The sequence below is a fragment of the Haliaeetus albicilla genome, chromosome 2 (assembly GCF_947461875.1).
Source record: "Haliaeetus albicilla chromosome 2, bHalAlb1.1, whole genome shotgun sequence".
Classification (NCBI taxonomy): Eukaryota; Metazoa; Chordata; class Aves; order Accipitriformes; family Accipitridae; genus Haliaeetus; species Haliaeetus albicilla.
In genome coordinates, this window is record NC_091484.1 from 29,967,211 (window position 1) to 29,988,094 (window position 20,884).

The 20,884-nt window shown below is 42.7% G+C and overlaps 1 protein-coding gene across 7 annotated transcripts in view; it reads right to left on the reverse strand.

Moving 5' to 3' along the window:
- Positions 1 to 20,884, reverse strand: part of HECW1 (HECT, C2 and WW domain containing E3 ubiquitin protein ligase 1) — a 359,806-nt gene that overhangs the window by 104,970 nt on the left and 233,952 nt on the right. For 5 of the 7 annotated variants that reach the window (XM_069812200.1, XM_069812227.1, XM_069812208.1 and 2 more), the window contains one exon: positions 2,886 to 2,964. In XM_069812200.1, coding sequence (XP_069668301.1) covers positions 2,886 to 2,964 — 79 coding nt within the window. The remainder of the gene's footprint in view (positions 1 to 2,885; positions 2,965 to 20,884) is intronic. The other 2 variants (XM_069812217.1, XM_069812185.1) reach the window with 1 other exon arrangement.

The following is a 20,884-nucleotide window of genomic DNA, read 5'->3' on the forward strand; positions in this document are numbered from 1 at the left end:
ATATACCCGCCAACAGAATGGTTTCAAGGGCTTTCAGCTAATGAGTTATACTGCTGCTAAACCGTGAACCTTCAGTTAAATGGCTGGTACATCTTGGGAAGCTTAGCACATTTCTTCTTTCTGTACTTCATATGAGAGAGCTCTGACACTTTCAGCCGCCTTATCAGAAGTGTGACATTCACTGGTAACAGCAGAAAAGTCCATGTTGGAACGTAAATGCAAAGTGAGTACATAGCTTTCCTTAACGACTGTATTTAATCTAGCTAAATTATTTTTGCAATATTTCTCTCAGTATTTTAAATAATGAAAGCTATAATAATACCATCATCATATGAACGATTAAAAAGCTTAATCATGGGAAATTATCTTCTTTGAGATAAGTGTTGCTAATAAACCTATTAATCTGAACTAACCTTCAACAGAACCAACTTCCAGTCTCCAAAGAAGCAAACACAAAGAAAACAAACCTCCTACTGATGTAATGCAAACTCTCAGCTATTTCTCTTCTCAGGAAGTTAGCAATCTCCTTTTGCCTTGAAGCATCAGTTTATACTTTTTTCTTTGTTTGACACTTTTATTCAGATTCAGAAATCTTTCCTCAGGCAAAACTTCCAGTGAAACCACTTGGATTTTGTCCAAGCAAATACTCAATAAAACTACAGAAAGAATAAAGCACTTTGTCACCAAATTCTAGAAAGAAACTGTTTCTGCACAGTTCATTTTAACACAGGGTCTCGCTGGACTGTCTAGGCAGTAGAGCAAGCAATACAAGTCAGCTGAAATGGACTGATGTCGTTCAGCATTTCTTGGGATTTGGCCTACTTCAAGATTTTTCTCCCCCATTTTAATAATTTTTTCTTTTTAAAAATTGATATGGTAGAAGGTATACCTCTTCTCACATTCTTTAGATGATAAACTGCTTAGGGCACAAGGGCTCTTGTGTTACTACAGCACCTAATGCAATGGTCCCCAGTCAGACTAATGTTCTTACACTTTTTTTGGTTTTTAATTGCAATTAAATCAACCATAATTTGGAAACCTAACTTTTAAGTAGTGACATTGAAGGTGACATTATCCCAAAATATAGATATTGAAAAGGAAAAGTCTATATGAACTGAAAGGACTCATGACAATACAGAGGCTATTGCTGTGATACTAGTGCAAACAGAAAAGAATCCCAGTTCCTTCCGATGCCTCTGGAAGGCCTAGCTTGATTTGCATTTTATTAGCTAGCATAACAGATATAGGAATAGCAATAGTTTTACTTTGAAATAACATTTGTTATTGTTGTTGACCAAGTAAGATGGTAATAAATAAATCCTTGTGATGCGTTAATCTGTTAATTTCAGAAAGACCGAAACTGAGCTATTTTGATACCAAAAATTTTTTATAAAATAATTGTGAGCTCAAAGCCTTTCAAATACCTGGCTGTGATGATGCGGTTGATATGCATGTGATATAAATGTAATTGAATTGCTTGTGAACCACTAGAATAAGATATCCCAAATGTATTACAAGGTATGGTCTTCGAATACTTTGAATCAAGATGTAAATTAGATAGTTTAGCTTATAAAAGGGCCCACTGAGACAACATTATTTCACAGTCTCAGAAATTATTACTTTTGACATCTCTCGGTCTACTAGGCCAAAGAATCTGAGAGAATGAAAAAATGTTACCAATTCTGGGTAACATTTTCTATGTAAGATTATTTAAGAACATAAAAAAATATTAACTCTACTTTTTTATTTCTGAGCTAAACCTGTGGTTTTATCAAATTAATGTGACTGGGTGGGTGCCCAGTGTCCAACCCAGCAAAAGTAAGTGATGTGCTAGAATGGCCCCATCTAATATCAGTCTAACCTACCGTATAGCACATATAACCTCTCAAGAGCAACACTGGCTACCTAATTTGGAAAAACACTGACATGCATGCTTAACATTAAAAAGATATGGAAATCCTAGTTGACTCTAACACACCTTAGAGGGAAGCTTGAAATCAATCATATGACCAAACCACTCATGTAACGCACTGCTTGTCTGAGTGTAGGACTTTATACAGAAAGGCCTACACTTGTAAAAATTTTGAACAAGGGTAACTCTTTTTTCTTTGTACTACTTCCTCAAAGAATTCCTGAGTGAAGTTCAGCATCTTTGTCTTCCAGGAGCTAAAAAACATGGAAACCAAGTAGCAAGCATAAAACTCCAAGATGAGAACGTTGCTCACAACTACTCTCTTTTGACAAACTGATTTTTTCTACAGAAGTGATTTACAGATTGTTTTTACCAAAGCCAGATCAAATGGTCCATAGCTGCTTCATGGAAACATATTAAGCCTTTAAAACCTGCAGTAACATGCCAAGAAATGAGGCTGAACATTCTTCAGAAAATTTAGAGGAGTGAGAGCAGTCTTCTGGCTCAAGAAGTTTGAGAGTCACTGTTGAGCAATACAGACAAGATTGTGCACCATGGCCCATGGATCTGCCTCAGGTCCAGACCAAGACTGTGGAATGTGCTCTCCAAGAAGCAGAGGACTACCACAAATCACATTTTGCTCTGTAAGTAAAGTGCATGCCTTTGATCTTGCTTTCCCTGACCTACATACATAGCACCACATTTAATAGTAAACAGGAAAACCTAACATGGCCCCAAAACTCTACTTGAACAAGATACTTGAGCACATAACTCTCACTGAAGGAAGAAAGTGTGGCAATAATCACAGATATGAATTCTCTGTCTCAATGTCACTTCCAGAGCAACAGGCAAAACCCCATGCATAAATATATACATACGTACATATACATACATGTACATGCATATGAAAGGTTTTAGTAACTTCAATTTCCCACTCTCTGGCTTTAAAACTTTCACATCAGCAATGACTTACCTGATAATGAAAAACTTATCAGCCTCCGACTTCCTTGTCCCTGGATTGAATCTTCATTGGTGATGCTTTTAAAAATCTGCTGGAAAAAAAATAATGGTGAGAGAGAGTAGTCTCCAATAACTCTTGAACAGACAAATTGCTTGATAACTGTCTTTTTTACAGATTCTTAGTTGTAAAAATAAGAATCAATTAGATGACCATTAATCAAAACAATGTTTTTATCCAGGTAATAATTTAACCACTAGTGGCTTAAGTCATCCCCTCCTGGACGCTTTTCCTTAAGAAAACAGAATGATACAAAAATACTGCTGTAATTTTAATACAGCAGATCCTCACCCAAAAATGAACTGCTTATTAAACAGGAGACAAAAGTAGCACATAAAGATGGGGATGTGGCTCTCACCTCTAAAACCAACTTCTGTCTTTATAACATCTTATTACTAGTGTAGAAAATCTTGTTCCAGGAAGTTTATTGCATACGTGTGAGAAAGACTTCCGAGAGCTTACTAATACCCTGTGCAAAAAACAACTGTGAATTATGATAAGAAGCATTGAGGATGATTTAGAAAAAAAAAAAAATAAAAAAAGTAAAAGTCAATAGATGACCCTTTGTACTCCACAGACTAGGTTTTAATGCCAGTCTTTGGTTCAGCAAGTTTCTTGGGGGGCTGCTGTTGTGCAAATTAGGACCCAGGCTACCTTCTGGCCATGATCAGAACTGGGAAGCAAGAACACCTTCGAGCCAGTGCCTGGGGCATCAGCAGGAGCCCACCATCAACAGTTTTCACCACTGCTTCCCTGAACAGAGCAGAGGAGATGCCATCGGGAGTCAGGGTCAAGGTTCAACAGGGAGGTGGTGCTACTATTACTACCTCCCACCGACTCTGGAATCAAAGCAAGTGCTACTGTGCTCCCGGGAAGCCACAGCTCCTCACCATTCTTGCCGTTCAGCTTTCAGGCAAAAAAGAAAAAAGAGCATTTATGCAGTGAAGTTCCAATTTCTGCCAGGAAGCAGTAACTGAAGGCCCACTCAGCTATGACTCACTGTTCAGTATATTAAATATTGTGTATTCAAGCTTAACTTAGAAAACAAGCTGCTCTTTGCCCCCAGAGAGTGCAAAACCTGGGCAAGTGGGCACTGCAGCCCAGCTAGCAGGGATTAACAACAAGCACAGCTGGCAGGTCAAGAGACAGATGAGGCCTAGATCATAAATATACAGTTTGAATTTAGACACCATTATAAAAAAAAATGGGCTCTGTTGGACTTATAGACTATTTAAATGGGAAAAAGGGTACGGAGTAGAGTGGAACTATGAGCAAATTCCGGTAGAAACATCCCTACTGGATCACAGCTAATTAGTTGCAATTTCACTTTCAGCCTTCTCAGCTAAAGAGGTTTCAATACATTTATTGAAGTCACCACCGATTTCTGGATAGACACACGTTTAAATCAGTATATGTGACTATGAGAATTTTATGACGAGAACTCAGTAACCTTTACCAGCCAAAGTTGTGATCCCACCAAGAAACAATGACATTTCCTTGTCAAGATGTATTTTTCATACTACATCACTGCCTGACATTTATTACACATTATCCTTTAATGCTTACTACTTATGGTCTTTTCATGATTTTATCCAGGACAGTAACTGAGCCAACTGACCTAGATATGTGCACATTTGCAAAACGTGCTTTTTTCCAGTCCTTAAACATTTCTCTGGGGTTTTTAGATCTGCCATGAAATTAGTATGAATAGTTAAACAGTCTATGCTTTGAACAGACTGGGGGTGGATCTGATGGGGTCCTGCAAATACCAGCCTGTTCAAAACTTAAAAATACGTTGCTGTTAAATGATCCTTTTGGGGCTGTATCTATATTAGTGAAATTGTATCGAGGCAGTTATACTAGGGTATTGTCACAAATTCTGATATACCCATGCATCCCCAGCATGGCCAAACCTGCACTGGCAAAGCTTGGCATTACACAAAGAGAGTAGTAACACATCCAGCCCCATAAGTGAAACAACAACAACAAAAATTTATTTGCTCCTAAAGAATCCATCTATTCTGTGAAGCAGCGGTATGTCACACCGTCCTGTCAAGTGCTCACCCCTCAGTCACACAATCATGGGATATAAAAAACAGCCCTGCTGCATAAGCGAATTATATACTCCACAGTTTATCCCAGCGTAACTGAGATGCAACACTGCATCAAAACGCTAGGCATTTTGATAATATCTAGCATGTAACCTTAGTAATCTGAAACACACCACAACACTTTTTTGAAGCTCTTCTGATTTTCTTCCTGTCCAGGCAGCTAAGAAAGGGAATGCAGGGCAGAAAGGCTGAGGGAGAGAGGCACTTATGTTTGGGCTGAGACCTGGGATGCACCATTAAAGACTTCATACACCAAGCCAAACGCCTCGTGTATAGCTCTACCATCCCAAACCTGTGCTCCTCGTCCTCCAGTGGTCTGGTGGTACTGGCCTGCCACTCTCCCCACACGTACGCTGCACCTTCTCACCCACAAAACGGGTCCTCAAGCATGGCAGGGCACATTCCAGAGGGGACTCAAAAGCAGGTAGATGTCCTCTCTCAAAGGAAGGTGTGATTATGCATGGACATACCCAGGGAAGGATATTAGGAAGGCTAGGAAAGTGATTATACTTTAATATTGGCATTTCAAGGAGTCAGAAGGAACAGCAGGGAAGGAAGGGAGAAAAGTCTCCCGACATTAAGTCTGATCTTCTGGAAATAAAAAATTCTATTTGCTGCAGTTCAGATTCACCGTTTTCTAATACAATACCAAGCTGTCCCCAGTAGCGAGGACAAGGCTAAGAACACTTGATGCAGGGCAGAGCAAAGGAGGGCGCGTGGTCATCAATGCTCACCAGCCACCACACCAACTGGGATTCATAGTGTCTTGAGGCCTGGGATGGAGAAATGCATGGGTCGTACTCTTCCTGCTTGCTATTTATCATGAAAGAAATCCAGACTGATCCAGACAATATAATTACATTGGGAGTTTTGTCACTGTAAGTAAACCTTGAATTTAGTCATTGGGAGGTAAAAACCCGCTCCATCTTCTCAACTGCCACTTAAAACATAGTTAGTTGACAGGAGGACAACATTCATCTTGTCACTTGACATCCTATGGACTTGAAGTCCTTGGTATGGGAAGGAACAATTGTGATTTTCCCTCAATAACTTTGGTGCTCTTTTATGCCCTTGAAGTGAGAACTCAGTCTGAATTAGTTTAATATTTTTAGTTTATAATGTCATGTTTGCACATTGTGCAGCCCAGCCTAATTATTTTACAAGTCTTGCTGATACAAAACAGGATGAATATAGTTTTATTACATAACTCTGTCATATCTAGACACAAAGAGATGGGACGTGAGCTGCAATTTCAAGCCTAGCTGAATCTCTCAGAAAACTGAAGGCTTCCTGAACCAGATTCAAACCTGCTTTCACTTTCCTTGCTTGTAATTGGAGCTGGTGTCGTTGCCACTGATGGGAGTGCATGCACTCAAGCACTTGGAGAAATATCAGTACTTCCTTTAAAACATTCTCCAGTAAATACACACTGTAAAATGTTCTGGTCTGCTACAGAGTTTCCCAACCTCTGAAGCATGGCAAAAGGCAACCACCAGAGCCTGTGATGGCTATCTGTGAAACATGGGGAGGTACCTGAGGCCAGATCCAAGCCTCTCGGGACTTGCTGAGCTCAGGAAAAGATCCACGTTCGGTAGCACTTTTTACTTTTTCAGCAGAGAGAAAAAAGACAGAAGGAGATGACTGAAAGCTAAACATAATACAGTCTTGTCCTAGTATCACTTTTCCTTGTGAGTAGTTCTTGCAAATGCTGGAGGGAAGTTATGTGACTCTGAATAAGAAAGGAGGCAGGCTTCACACTAGCAAATGGAGCCCTTGAGACTCCCTCCCTCTTTAACCATGGTATGTGTTATGAAAAAAAAGAAAAAAAAAATATTGAGAAATCCCAGAGTACTACAGTCCATCAGCTCTTGCTGAGGCAAAATTCCAAGTGCAACACTAAAAATTTGTCTAAGCAGAAGCTAAGAAACAGAGACTCTAACAGCTAATTAAAAATGTCTCCTAAAATACCTTACACTTCACCAGTCTACCTAGATACATGGAAGAGTAACAAGGACAGCACTCTTGCTCCTGAAATTAAAGTGGCTTACAGGTCACACCTTGGGTGCCCCTGTTCAGCCTCCCTGTACCTCTAGCTTACGATGAGGCAAATACTTTTGGAGACACATACAGGGTGAATGCAGGTCTGGAAGAAGCTGTAACTGTGTTTGCCTGGTGCTGTACTAGAAAATCTGCTTTTGGGCACCACAGTCACCAGTACTAGTGCAGCATGCTGGTAAAGCATGCTTTGCACCACTAAGTCCCTTTTAGCGTGTTTGTATATTGTGCAACTTAATTATTTTAAAAGTCCTGCTGATACAAAACAGGATTAATAGGATTTTATTACATGCTTCTACCACAACTAGACATGCACAGCTGACAAATACAAGCACTTAGTCCTTTTCCCACACACAGCACAGAAAAATACTGTTAAGCCTTAGTCTTAATGTTCTGTAACACACTTTCCTCTCCAGAAGGGCATTTTTGGCCCCTGCAACCACACAAAGAGATTCAACAAAGCTAAGCAAATTTTCTTTTCCCACAAGTAAAAGAAACACCTGGTTTAAGAAATCTTACTCTTCACTGACAGCCAAAGCACTTCTGTATCAGTAGCTTCTGCTGCAAAAGAATGGTAACATTTAATGCTCCTAACTGATATAAATTATCTCACACAGGCCAATATTTCTTATATTTAAAACAGAGGAAACTGCAGTGATATTAAAAACAGTGCTGCACTACCTGTTTGTATTTATTGACTTTATATGGTGAATATCATGGACATGACCTAATGCTCAATCCAATCAAGTTCCAATTTTAAAAGGTGCTAATTAAAACCTACAATATTTTACACTGACAGCACAGATTGTAACTACAGTAATATTTAATGCAGATTAAATAGTCAGGTATTGTAAACTGGCAAAGCTCTAGCTTGGACCATACTACCTATTCACAACAGCTTCTCTTTAAAAAAGCAGATCTAAGAACATATCAAAAGGGCTCACGCTTCCAAGCAGTACTATCCAAACCTGCATGGAAGATGTAAGTCTACAATGAAAGAAAACTAGAAACTATGAAAGTAAAGCAGCAAAGTATTTTCTGTTTGTATACACCGGCTCTGAGATTGAAAAGCAGTAGGCGAGAGCATTGCAAAAAGGGAAGGCTGTTACCTGTGCTTGATCCAAATCACAAGTGAAAAATAGCCTCAAGTCAGTCCCAAATTGTGTATCAGCAAACAGAAGTATTGGTAGATGTGTCAGAGATAAAGATGTGGTGTTGCAGAGCTGGGGGAAAAGACAGGCTGTCCAGTAACTACCTGCACTATGCTTGCTTCAAGCTCCAGTTCTCTGTTCTCTGCTTTTCAAGAGCACTAAACTTGCCTGCAGATTTAAAGCAACGTAAATAAGGTTAATAGTGTGAATTCAATGGTCAGGAGCAAAAGAAGCAGCAGATGCTTTGTCCCATCTCCCTCCATCTGTTTGTATCCCTTAGTTCATCTGAGATGTAAGACAGGTCCAAAATTCCCCAGCACAACGCCAGGGCAGACTACCAGTTTCCACTCTGCACAGCTTTCCTGGTATCAGTTTAAATCAGCTTGGAGCTACTGTTTGAACAGACCTTTGTGTACATGGCACAGGTGTCAAGAAGAGTTCCTCAAAAAATTATTCCCCTCTAACCTAGTTCTGTTGGCTTTTACTGTTGCCCTCTTGATTTCACTGAACCCTTAACATTAGGACAACTCTCTAAGCAAGCAGAAAAAGGTTTACATTTTCCACAGCTCAGCAGTGAAGCATCTTTCCACAGTAAAAGAATATAAGACATCATCCCAAGTTCACGCTTCATATTCTACCGTCCTCTTTAGAGAGGGAATTTCTCAGCAGATCTGCAAATGGGTGAATACTCCCATTTCCTCCCAAGCGCTAAATTTAAAAAGAAACAGTTTTGGGAAAAAATTGACTAAATAAACACAAACTAAGTGCTTCCTTTCTCTCCATCACTTGACTTCTTCCACACCTTGGAAACACAGGGTGCACTGGGATGGAAGGGGCGAACTGTGAAAGGATCAAATGGAGACCTGAGCTCCATGACTGTCACTGACAGAATTATGGCTATAATCCCAGGCACCACTTTGAAAATCTGGCCCTAATTAGTGGCAGTGCTTCAGCTACAACCCTCACTCTGTTAACAGAATTATCCAGCTCTTGAATGCAATATACTCCACTTATCCTGTTAGCTCGTTAAGCCACTGTGCTGGCACCATAGTATTTTTCTATCAGGTGCTTCCAGAGAGCAGCCAGTTTCTCCGGCAGCAGCCTAACTCCCTGCTGGGCGCCCTGCAGCCAGCTCACATCCCTGAAGGACTGTGACCACACACATGCAGAGTCTTCCCCACGTGTCACGGTCAGTGCCATTCTAGCCTTGTAACACACCACCTTCTCAATGCCATTCCCTAATTAAGGGGAGAATTTGCCTTTTGCGGGCATATGGCAATTGCTCTCTGTCTGCAGAAAGCTCCTTTTGCCTCATCTTGTAGCAGTGTTTATTGATTACTTCATTTAGTCCCAGGAGACAGAAGTTTCTCATTCTAAAAACTTCTCTCCTAGAAACTCTTAAGAAAGGTAGCAAGGAAGTGAGTAAATAATTTTCTTCCCATTGAAAATGTTATGAATTCTTTCAGCAGATTCTAGATAACAAACCCTGGCAGCCAAACTAAATCACCAGAAAAAATTGCTGCTTAGTATCATCCGTAAAGTCCCTTAGAAGGCATCAACAAGCTTACAACAAGAGAACATTCAATGACAGTACATACTAAATGTATGAGGTCTCCACGTTGGCATGAAAATATTTCTTACTCCCCAACCTACCCTATGTGGGTAGAATGCTATTTCAGCATAACCAGAAGCTAGAATAGGGATGTTAAGAGCAACCACTTCCAATTAAAACAAAATCGAGGATTGAGGCAACAAATCAGTATGTCCCCCAGAGTCCAGTATCTTTTTCTTCCAAAATTTTATTAGATTCAGCTTTTTAATTGTTTCAACAGTTCTGCCTAATAAATTTCAGCTATCCTCTGGCAGCAGAGGAAAAGCTTTGATTAGAGATTCTGATCTTCCTTCACACTTTGAAACTTCATTTAAATAAACTCTTAGATTTTCAGATACTTAAACATAATCACACATGCATGTAGATAGGCTTTGGGTTGCTTTCTGCGTCAGTGGCTGGACTACATGTAAGCAGCAGCCATTTTTTCTTTATGTGTAGCAAACTTCTGGGAGGACTGCTTTCTGCAGCATATCTCACCAACTGCTCACACATTGGCTCTGAGGCTGCATGCTATTTGATGGTGGTGACCCTTTGAGCGCTAACAAGTCTCTCAGCAAGTTCAAAGCGGCCCAAAGGATGATAGTAGTTTACACATAGTTTTGCACATAGTAGCCCCAATGTGCAAAACAAACTCTGGTTGAGTTAGCAGGGAAGAAGGCGCCTTGCAGTTGCTAAACAGCGTTGTGCTTCCCAGAGTTACCATCATCCAGCGAACAACCTCTAAGAAAATCTGGGTTTATGACCAGATTTACATCAGGCAGCTGCCTAATGCAGGACAGGATTGGACCTGTAAACCTGACAGGTCCGTACACAGAGTATTAATGCACTTAAGCACTCGGACAGCAAGAACTGCTTGTAAATATTATCCTCTCAGGAGCAGCTAAGCAAGACCCTACAACCCACTGAAATAACTGGGAGGTTTGCCATTAACAGGTGAGACAGGCCCATTGGGCGCTGTTTGAATCCTGTAGTTCTGCATAAAATTTGCCCCTGTAGACTCCAAATTCAAACTTTTCAAGAAAATGTTTTGTTTGTATGGAGAACTAAAAAATTGCTGCTAACACCTTTTCTCTTTGCACTACAAAATAATGAGAGTGATCAAAATGTAGGGCATATATAGTGGAAATACTCTAAACTCTGACACATTCATGATGTCTTTGGAAGGCAGGAAACTGTGTTAGAAGGCAGTTTTTACTTCCAGGCAGCCTTCATTAGAGCTTCAGAAACTCCTCACTCTTCTAATGTAATGTGGTTGGGACAAGTACTTAGACAAGTAATGCTCACACATGAGAGAGACAACTATATCCTTCAGCTAAGCTGTATTTCAAGAACGGCTCAATGCATTAGTCTTGTTGTCAAAGCATCTGGACAAGGGAATCGAGTCAATGACCCTTAACATCATGAAAGAAGCAGCAAGGCAGTGAACAATGCCCATTCTTCTGAATGAATGCCCCAAATATCAATTCACTATGAATACCATTATTTCTAGAAGTGAGTTACAGACCCTTTACTTTCACCCTTGGATCCTACTTTAGGCAGAAATGAGGCGACTGTAGGGATTTATAGTCTGATTTAAAAAGCAGAGAAACATCTCTGCTACTTCAAATGTCCCTTGATCTTGCTGAATTACTAATAAAACATTTCACTCCACAGAGCATTATTCCAGTTATGATCGCATAGAAAGGGTAAAGCTGAGAAGAAAAAAAATTTTCTCCTTTTACAGTATCTACAATCACTTAGTTAATCCAGCCTCATTCACACTCAGTGTTTCTCCTCCGTATCTTTCGGGAGATCCATTAGACCCAGCAGAAACTGCTTATTGTATCTCAATAAACCCACGGGGTTGGTTGGTTTGTTTGTTTGTGTAGTTGTTTTTTTAAAATGTTTCTTTTTAAAAATTGCCTTTGTTTTCCTATTTGGCTACTGCTAGCTACAGCATTCATTGTTTTGTTTTTCTTAGGTTGCTGCTTTCTAGAGCAGCGGGCTTTAAAAAGTCAACAGCCTTCTCCAGTGAAGTGGGCTTGTGGGAATACTGATTGTAATCAAACTGCCATAGAATAATCAATGTTGGAAGAGATCTCCTGAAGTCATCTGACCCTTCAAAGTGGGACCAACTTAGAGCAGGCTACTCAGGGCCCTGTCCAGTTCAGCTTTGAGTATCTCTAAAGATGGAGATCCCACAAGCTCTCTCGGCAACCTGTTCTAATATTTGACTTCTGTCTTAAGAAAAAAAATATTCCTGAGGTCTAATCAGAATGTCCCTTGTTGCAACTTGTATCTACGGCCTGCTGTCATTTCATCATGCACTGTGAGAACAGGCTGCCTCCTTCTTCCCTATAATCTCCCACTAGGTAGTTCAAGGCATCAGTAACATCCCACCTAAGACTTCTCTTAAGACTGAACAAATCCAGCTCTATCTCTGCTACTCCTCGTAAGTAATGTCAACGACCCATCTGAAGGATGAAGAAAACAGGGGCCAGACTCATCCTCAAAATGACTGGTGGGGTGTTACAGCAAACTTGAGGTATGGCAAAGACTTCTAGGGGGAAGCAGCATTTACAAAATCCAATCTCCAATAACAGATGAATTCACTACAGCAATTTGATCATCACAGAAAGCCTTGTGAAGGATTTGGCCTGCTGCATATTGGATGCAAAAGACCTATGAAGACAAAGTCATTAAATATGACAGGAGGGGAAAGGGATGTCAACTAAGTGCAGGAGTGCTGTCACTGCAAAGAAATCATTAACTACAGTGTGTATAATGATATAATTCTTGTAGATCTTAATAAACATATCACATCTTATCAGCAACAAGAGACATTTTCTGTTGCGTGTGTCAGTTTTGATGGAAATTGGTGCAGAATTAATCTCAAACACTTCAGCCAACTCTGGGAAGCCTTTCTGTGGAACAGAACAAGGCAACACAGAGGTTCATACCCCACACTACACACATCCCCCACATCATCATCATCCAGTACTCATATGGAAGAGAAGTGGCTCCCATCCCCAAGGAAACTCTGTGTCCCCTGCCTCCCAGAGCCCTCCCTCTCCTCATGTGGAAGCAGGTGTCTTCTGCAGAAAACATCTCCCCCTCATTCCCACCAGCAACATTCCTGTCCTCTGCCAAGCAAACAGCTCATCCCTTCCTTCCTTCCCTGCGCAGGCAGCTCCCAAACTCACTTGTCTGCAGCTGTATGAGTGGTGATGGGCAAGGAGAGGAGAGCAGAGCTGGGCTGTTGCTGTTGCCATTGCTGGAAGCCATGGTGAGCAGAGGCTGGTGCTCTGCGACGAGGCTGCCCTTCCAGCAGCAGCTCTCACTCTGCTCTTCTCTTTCCTGCAGTAGCAGAAACAAAACTTTCTTGTCAGTGTCCAAAACTTTGGGCTACATGGAAGCAGATCTGATGCAAGCCACCTCCTTGGACCATGCCCCCTTAACCAGTTGGAAAGAGAAGAACAAGAGACTCAACTTTTCCCCTCTCATCTTGGGGCAGGCTGTGCTGCCAGTCGACAGTAAGACACAAAGGATGACTGCTGAATCTGGAAGTCAATTTTGACCCCTCTGAAAGTGGTAAGAGTTTGGCCACTGACTTCATGGCATTAATATTTTATCCTCTTCTGCTGCAGCAGCATTATATATCCCTGAACTGCAGGACACTGAAGCAGCCTGTGCTGCCCCTGCCAATGATGCATCACTCACAGTAGAAAATGAGGACATCATGAGACACACTTGGCAGTTTCCCCCTTGTATTGGCTTTGTGTGGCAAGGTTTTGGTAGCTGGGGGGGTGGTTACAGGGGTGGCTTCTGTGAGAAGCTGTTGGAAGCTTCCCCTGTGTGTCCAACAGAGCCAACACCAGCTGGCTCTAAGACGGACCCGCCGCTGGCCAAGGCCGAGCCAATCAGCGGTAGTGGTAACGCCTCTGGGATAACATTTTTAAGAAGGAAAAAAAGTTGCGGGACAGACAGAAATGGCAGCCAGAGAGAGGAGTGAGAGCATCTAAGAGAAACAAATCTGCAGACACCCAGGTCAGTGAAGGAGGGGGAGGAGATGCTCCAGGCGCCAGAGCAGAGATTCCCCTGCAGCCCCTGGTGAAGACCACGGTGAGGCAGGCTGTCCCCCTGCAGCCCATGGAGGTCCACGGTGGAGCAGATGTCCACCTACAGCCTGTGGAGGACCCCACGCCGGAGCAGGTGGGTTCCCGAAGGAGGCTGTGACCTCGTGGGAAGCCCATGCTGGAGCAGGCTCCTGGCAGGACCTGCGGATCTGTGGAGAGAGGAGCCCACGGAGCAGGTTTTCTGGCAGGACTTGTGACCCCGCGGGGGACCCACGCCGGAGCACTGTGCTCCTGAAGGACTGCAGCCCGTGGAAGGGACCCATGTGGAGCAATTCGCGAAGAACTGCAGCCCGTGGGAAGGGCCCACATTAGAGAAGTTCATAGAGGACTGTCTCCTGTGGGAGGGACCCCACGCTGGAGCAGGGGAAGAGTGTGATGAGTCCTGCCCCCGAGGAGGATGAAGCAGCAGAAATAACATGTGATGAACTGACCCCAACCCCCTTTCCCAATCCCCCTGCTCCACTGGGGGAGGGGGTAAGCAGAGAATCTGGGAGTGAAGTTGTGCCTGGGAATAAGGGAGGGGTGGAGGGAAGGTGTTCTGAGATTTGGTTTTATTTCTCATTACCCTACTCTGGTTGATTGGTAACAAATTGAGTTAATTTTCCCCAAGCTGAGTCTGTTTTGCCTGTGACAGTAATTGGTGAGCTCTCCTGTCCTTATCTCGACCCACGAGCCCTTTGTTATATTTTCTCTCCCCTGTCCAGCTGAGGAGGGGGGAGTGATGGAACAGCTTTGGTGGGCACCTGGCATCCAGCCAGGGTCAACCTGCCACACCCCTCTGTTCCTCACCCCCAAAGGCACAACCAAAAATTAAAGTGCAAACCCTGAGTGTCCTCTCAGCGGTAGCAGCTCCAAACAGCACGAAGACTCACAGGGTGCTATTGCATAGTGTAGGGAGGCAGCTGCAAAGTTAGATCCTTTTGGGAAAAAACAGAGAAATAAATAGGCTGTTATTAAAACCAGGTGTGGTTTAACCCCAGCCAGCAACTAAGCACCATGTAGCCACTCACTCACACTCCCCCCCCGCCCCAGTGGGATGGGTCTCCCGGTTTCAGCTGGGATGTAGTTAACTGTCTTCCTAGTAGCTGGTACAGTGCTATGTTTTGAGTTCAGTATGTGAAGAATGTTGATAACACTGATGTTTGCAGTTGTTGCTCAGTAGTGTTTAGACTATAGTCAAGGATTTTTCAGCTTCTCATGCCCAGCCAGGGCACCTGACCCAAACTGGCCAACAGTGTATTCCATACCGTGTGACGTCCCATCTAGTTTAGGAACTGGGAAGTGGGAGGCAGGGATTCGCTGCTCAGGGACTGGCTGGGTGTCGGTCGGCGGGTGGTGAGCAATTGCCCTGCGCATCATTTGTACATTCCAATCCTTTTATTACTACTGTTGTCATTTTATTAGTGTTATCATTATCATTATTAGTTTCTTCTTTTCTGTTCTATTAAATCGTTCTTATCTCAACCCATGGGTTTTACTTCTTTTCCTGATTTTCTCCCCCATCCCACTGGATGGGGGGGGTGAGTGAGCAGCTGCGTGGTGCTTAGTTGCTGGCTGGGGTTAAACCATGACAATGGGGGAGAAAATCGGGAAAAAAAAACAAAACCCATGGGTTGAGATAAGAACAGTTTAATAGAACAGAAAAGAAGAAACTAATAATGATGATGATAACACTAATAAAATGACAACAGCAATAATGAAAGGATTGGAATGTACAAATGATGTGCAGTGCAATTGCTCACCACCCGCCGACCGACACCCAGCCAGTCCCCGAGCAGTGATCCCCCGCCCCCACTTCTCAGTTCCTATACTAAATGGGACGTCCCATAGTATGGAATACCCTGTTGGCCAGTTTGGGTCAGGTGCCCTGGCTGTGTCCTGTGCCAACTTCTTGTGCCTCTCCAGCTTTCTTGCTGGCTGGGCATGAGAAGCTGAAAAATCCTTGACTCTAGTCTAAACACTACTGAGCAACAACTGCAAACATCAGTGTTATCAACATTCTTCACATACTGAACTCAAAACATAGCACTGTACCAGCTACTAGGAAGACAGTTAACTCTATCCCAGCTGAAACTAGGACACCAGGGTTTCCTGACAACTAGTTGCACCTCCAGACTTTTCCAGTACTAGGCTTAACTATTCCCATATGGCTGAATCAGCTCTATGGAAACAGATATTGGTTGCCCTCAAACACTTCACCTCTGGAATCACAGTCCTTGCACAGTCATAGCCTGCTAGACAAAAAGTCATGAATGTGTTGGTACCTGAAATATAGTTCATTATACATTTTGTGAACTAAACGTTAACAATTGCCCAGGGTTAGTTAGGTAGCATGAGTGATGCTGGTGGTCCTTTGCTAAGAATATCAACATACAGTCTAATTAACGTGGTTCATACTTATATTCACCATAAAGTCCTACTGCATTGCCACAAGGGCAGAACGGGCCTCACTGTAAATAAAAATCAGACCGTTGAGTTAAAAAGGGAACTGTGTAAGAACGATTTACTTGCTCTCCATCAGACTTTACATATCTAAGAATTTAAGCCTGCTTTTAAACTGGAGATACTGAGTGGGGAGGGGCTGCATGCTTTCAGTATGGATGGAAATGTGCTTGTCTGAGAACTCAGCTAGCTAGCTGGGAAAAAAACCCCAGATATTTAATGGAAGTGCTTCTCAAGAGATTCAAGGATTAAAAACGAACAAAGGGTTCAAAATTCTATTAAAGAAATATTCTTACGCACATCTGCTGATATATAACATGCTGACCTACATTGATTTTCCCACTTGAACATCTTTCGTACTTAATCTTTCATAGAAGTAATAATTATAGCAAAAGTGATTTAGAAAAATATGCAATATAACTGTATTCCATCAGCTAAACTACATTAAGGGAACACGATTATCCTGTCGAGCTCTTAGAAACCAGGAAATGTAAACCTAGAAGATCACTGTGAAGCATTAAGTCTGTCTCTTGATGAATATAAATTGTTATGCTTCTTTCTTTTTTTAGCTGTCTTTGATCATAACCTTTTCCTGATATAACATTACAGGTATATTTTTGGATCACCTGGGTTGTGTGAAAAGTTAAGTACAGGCAATCCAAGCTATACTTGAGATTCAGATACAACATAAACCTAAAAGCTGAATCATCAGCAGAAAAAATGGGAAATACACAACTGAAAAGTAATAGTAGAAAACATGAGAAGCAAAAAAAAAAAAAAAGAGCAGCTAGGTGGAAGGAATGACATGATTATGACAGGGCTTGCGGGCATGTACAAACACTTTCACACACAAGCACATACATGCACACTACACTCGAAGGGCAGATATTTGAAGGCACTGATGTGTGCTGGGTTGCTGAAAAGCTTTTTAGCTTTCAGTCACCACCTGCTCTTTCACCTACTTAGGGTATTTCCACTGAAATAACCTGTGAGTTATGCCACAAACATTCAAAATTACCTACAAATCCACAAGTTATAAATGTGTGCAAGTTCACCTCAGAGTCATCTCCGCAGTCATGTCTGCTGATTTTATATAGGTTATCTGAGGGTATGGGTTATTTCAGGATACATTTTAAGTACTGATTACTTTTATAAAGGGTCATACATTGTGAAATTACAATAATGTTGTTCTCTCCCCAAATCTTCCTACCACCCCCCCTTCTTACCAGGACTAAGTAAAGCAGACAAGGAAACAAAAGGAAGATATTTCAAGAAAAGTAAGTTATTTTTCCCCTTTACACTGGGTGCTGGAAATCCTTTGTTACTGAAAATCCAATCAGGACTAAAGTTGACGACATCTATCAGCTCCAGTAGAGATGAAACTTCATTGCAGAATTGCACACAGAGAGGTTCAGTGCAGGCTCCAGATCTAGCTTTGGCAGGTTTTATGACCTTTTTCCTTCCTTCTGCATGTCTGGCTGTTTTTCTGGCTGCTGCTCTGAGGTAAAGAAATCCTCCCAGTGCTTGAAACAGCCGTGTTAGGGGATGCTAGTTGCTGAAATTTGCTGAAAGATGCTGTCCTGGTTTCAGCTGGGATACAGTTAATTGTCTTCCTAGTAGCTGGTACAGTGCTATGTTTTTGAGCTAGGTATGAGAAGAATGTTGATAACACACTGATGTTTTCAGTTGTTGCTAAGTAATGTTTAGACTAAGTCAAGGATTTTTCAGCTTCTCACGCCCAGCCAGCAAGAAGGCTGGAGGGGCACAAGAAGCTGGGAGGGGACACAGCCAGGACAGCTGACCCAAAGTGGCCAAAGGGGTATTCCATACCATGTGATGTCATGTCCAGTATACAAACTGGGGGGAGTGGGGGTGGGGGGATCACTGCTTGGGGACTAACTGGGTGTCAGTCGGCAGGTGGTGAGCAATTGCACTGTGCATCACTTGCATATTCCAATCCTATTATTACTACTTTCATTTTATGAGTGTTACTATTATCATTATTAGTTTCTTCTTCTCTGCTCTATTAAATTGTTCTTATCTCAACCCACGAGTTTTACTATTTTTTTCCAATTCCCTCCCACATCCTACTGGGTGGTGGGGAAGCGAGTGAGTGGCTGCGTGGTGCTTAGTTGCTAGCTGGGGTTAAACCATGACAGATGCTGAGAGAGATGCTGAGTGATGCAATTCCCCCCCCCCCCAGTTTAAGTTCACACCGTGGCTTGTATTCAGATACAAGTGATACAGATGTGTGGACAGGAGAAGAGGACTTGTACTTATTTCCCTGTTTTCCTCCCACTGTGTCAGCTTTCCAGCTGGCCACAGGGAACGCAGCACCGTTTACCTTAGGAATATGTGATTCCAATAAAACTTGTGTTTGATTTGTGGGTGGTTCAGGGACTTTACAATTTGTACATCTACCCAGTAATTTCTCAGTGTTCTCAACTACGCATCAAAGCTTTGTAAAATTATACTTTGCATTTGCACAGCAAATTCACCACTGATATATATTCAGTTCATTTCTCATCTGTGTGTCCTAAACATTTCCCTCACATCTGTAAACCTGCAGGGTACAGTACTGACTGCAACACAGAGCACAGGACAGCTTGATCAGCGCATCAAGAGTCCCTAGAGACCCCAGACAAGCCTCCATGCTCTTTTCTGAAATAAAACCCAAATTTTCCTCAACTCTTATAAGTTATCTGCATTATACTCCAAAGCAGCTGTCCAAAGCATCATGTCTTATAGCAAAATAAGTAATTTAAAATGGACAGGCAGAGAAACACAACATTAATGACAAGCAAATTGAATCTAGCCTATATTTGTGCAATAGTTCACCTGGGCTTTGAGAGAAAGACTCACTGAATAGGCAGGAAGATCTCTATTACTTCAGTGGATCTGACTTTCAGATTACCATGATCTACACCAATAGACTTAAAAACTGTAGCCACACCTTTTTAAGCATCTATCCCTGCAGATTAAGCTTCCTTTTCACTTGGCAGCATGTCTGGGACAGACCCAGCAGCAGATACTGTTACACAAAACACCACCATCAAGAAGTAAGACAAGCTTCTGACATCCTGTCATGGTTTAAGCCCAACCACTAACAAATCACCATAAAGCCGCTCATTCACTCCTCCCCCCGGCCCCGGTGGGATGGGGAGGAGAAAATATAAAGAAATGCTCGTGGGTTGAGACAAGGACAGGGAGGGATCACTCACCACTTATGGTCACAGGCAAAAAACAGACTCAACTTGGGGAAAAAGCAAAATCAATTTAATTGACTACAAATCAAATCAAAACAGGATAAAGCAAAGTAAAACCAAATCTTAAAACACCTTTTCCCCACCCCTCCCTCCTTTCCCGGCTCAACTCCACTCCTGGTTTTCTCTACCTCCTCCCCCCCAGCAGCACAGGGGAACAGGGGATGGGGTTGGGGTCAGCTCCCCACACCTTGTCTCTGCTGCTCCTTCCTCCTCAGGGGGAGGACTCCTCACCCGTCCCCTGCTCCACTGTGGGGTCCCTCCCATGGGAGACAGCCCTTCACAAACTTGTCCTGCTTGGGTCCTTCCCATGGGCTGCAGTCCTTCATGAACTGCTCCAGCGTGGGTCCTTTCTGCAGCCTGCAGTCCTTCAGGCATGGACTGCTCCAGCGTGGGCTTTCCCATGGAGTCACAGCCATCTTCGGGGGCATCCCCCTGCTCTGGCGTGGGGTCCTCCCCAGGCTGCAGGTGGGCATCTTCTCCCCCACTCACCTCCATGGGCTGCAGGGGGCACAGCCTGCCGTCTCACCACGGGCTGCAGGGGCATCAACCTCCTCCGGCGCACCTCCTCCCCTCCTTCTTCACTGACCTCCGTGTCTGCACAGGTGTTATCCCACTCCCCTCTCCACTGCAGGTTTCCCCTTCTTAAATCCATTCTCCCAGAGGCGCTACCACCGTCGCTGATGGGCTCGGCCTGGGCCAGTGGCGGGTCCGACTTGGAGCCGGGGAATCTTCCAGCAGCTTCTCACAGGAGCCACTCCTGAGGCCCTTCCCCTGCTACCAATACCCCACCACACAAACCCAAAACACATCCTAACGTTCTTTTAGAAATCACTTAATCTCTTACAAACATCACCGATATTTTAAAAACAAACCCATAAGCTGGTAATTCCACTGTATTTACTAAGTTTTCCTGATGTCCTATTTTCATATCATCACAGAGCTACTGCAAGAGTTTTACAAAACAAGTTCCTACACTGCCCCAGCTCCATCTGCTTATTTTGCCTTGTTCACTGTAAGCTCTTAAAGAGTCATTTGGGATTTTGTTCATTGCTTTGAATAAGCAGTGAGTTAATGTTTTTCCCTGTACACCTTTTAAAATTTGTTCAACTTCTTTAGAAGGCTTATCCACACAAACAGTTGTCTCTTAGCTAATATTTGCATTCCTTCCTCAACATGAGTCGTTTCTTCTTTATTCTAATCCA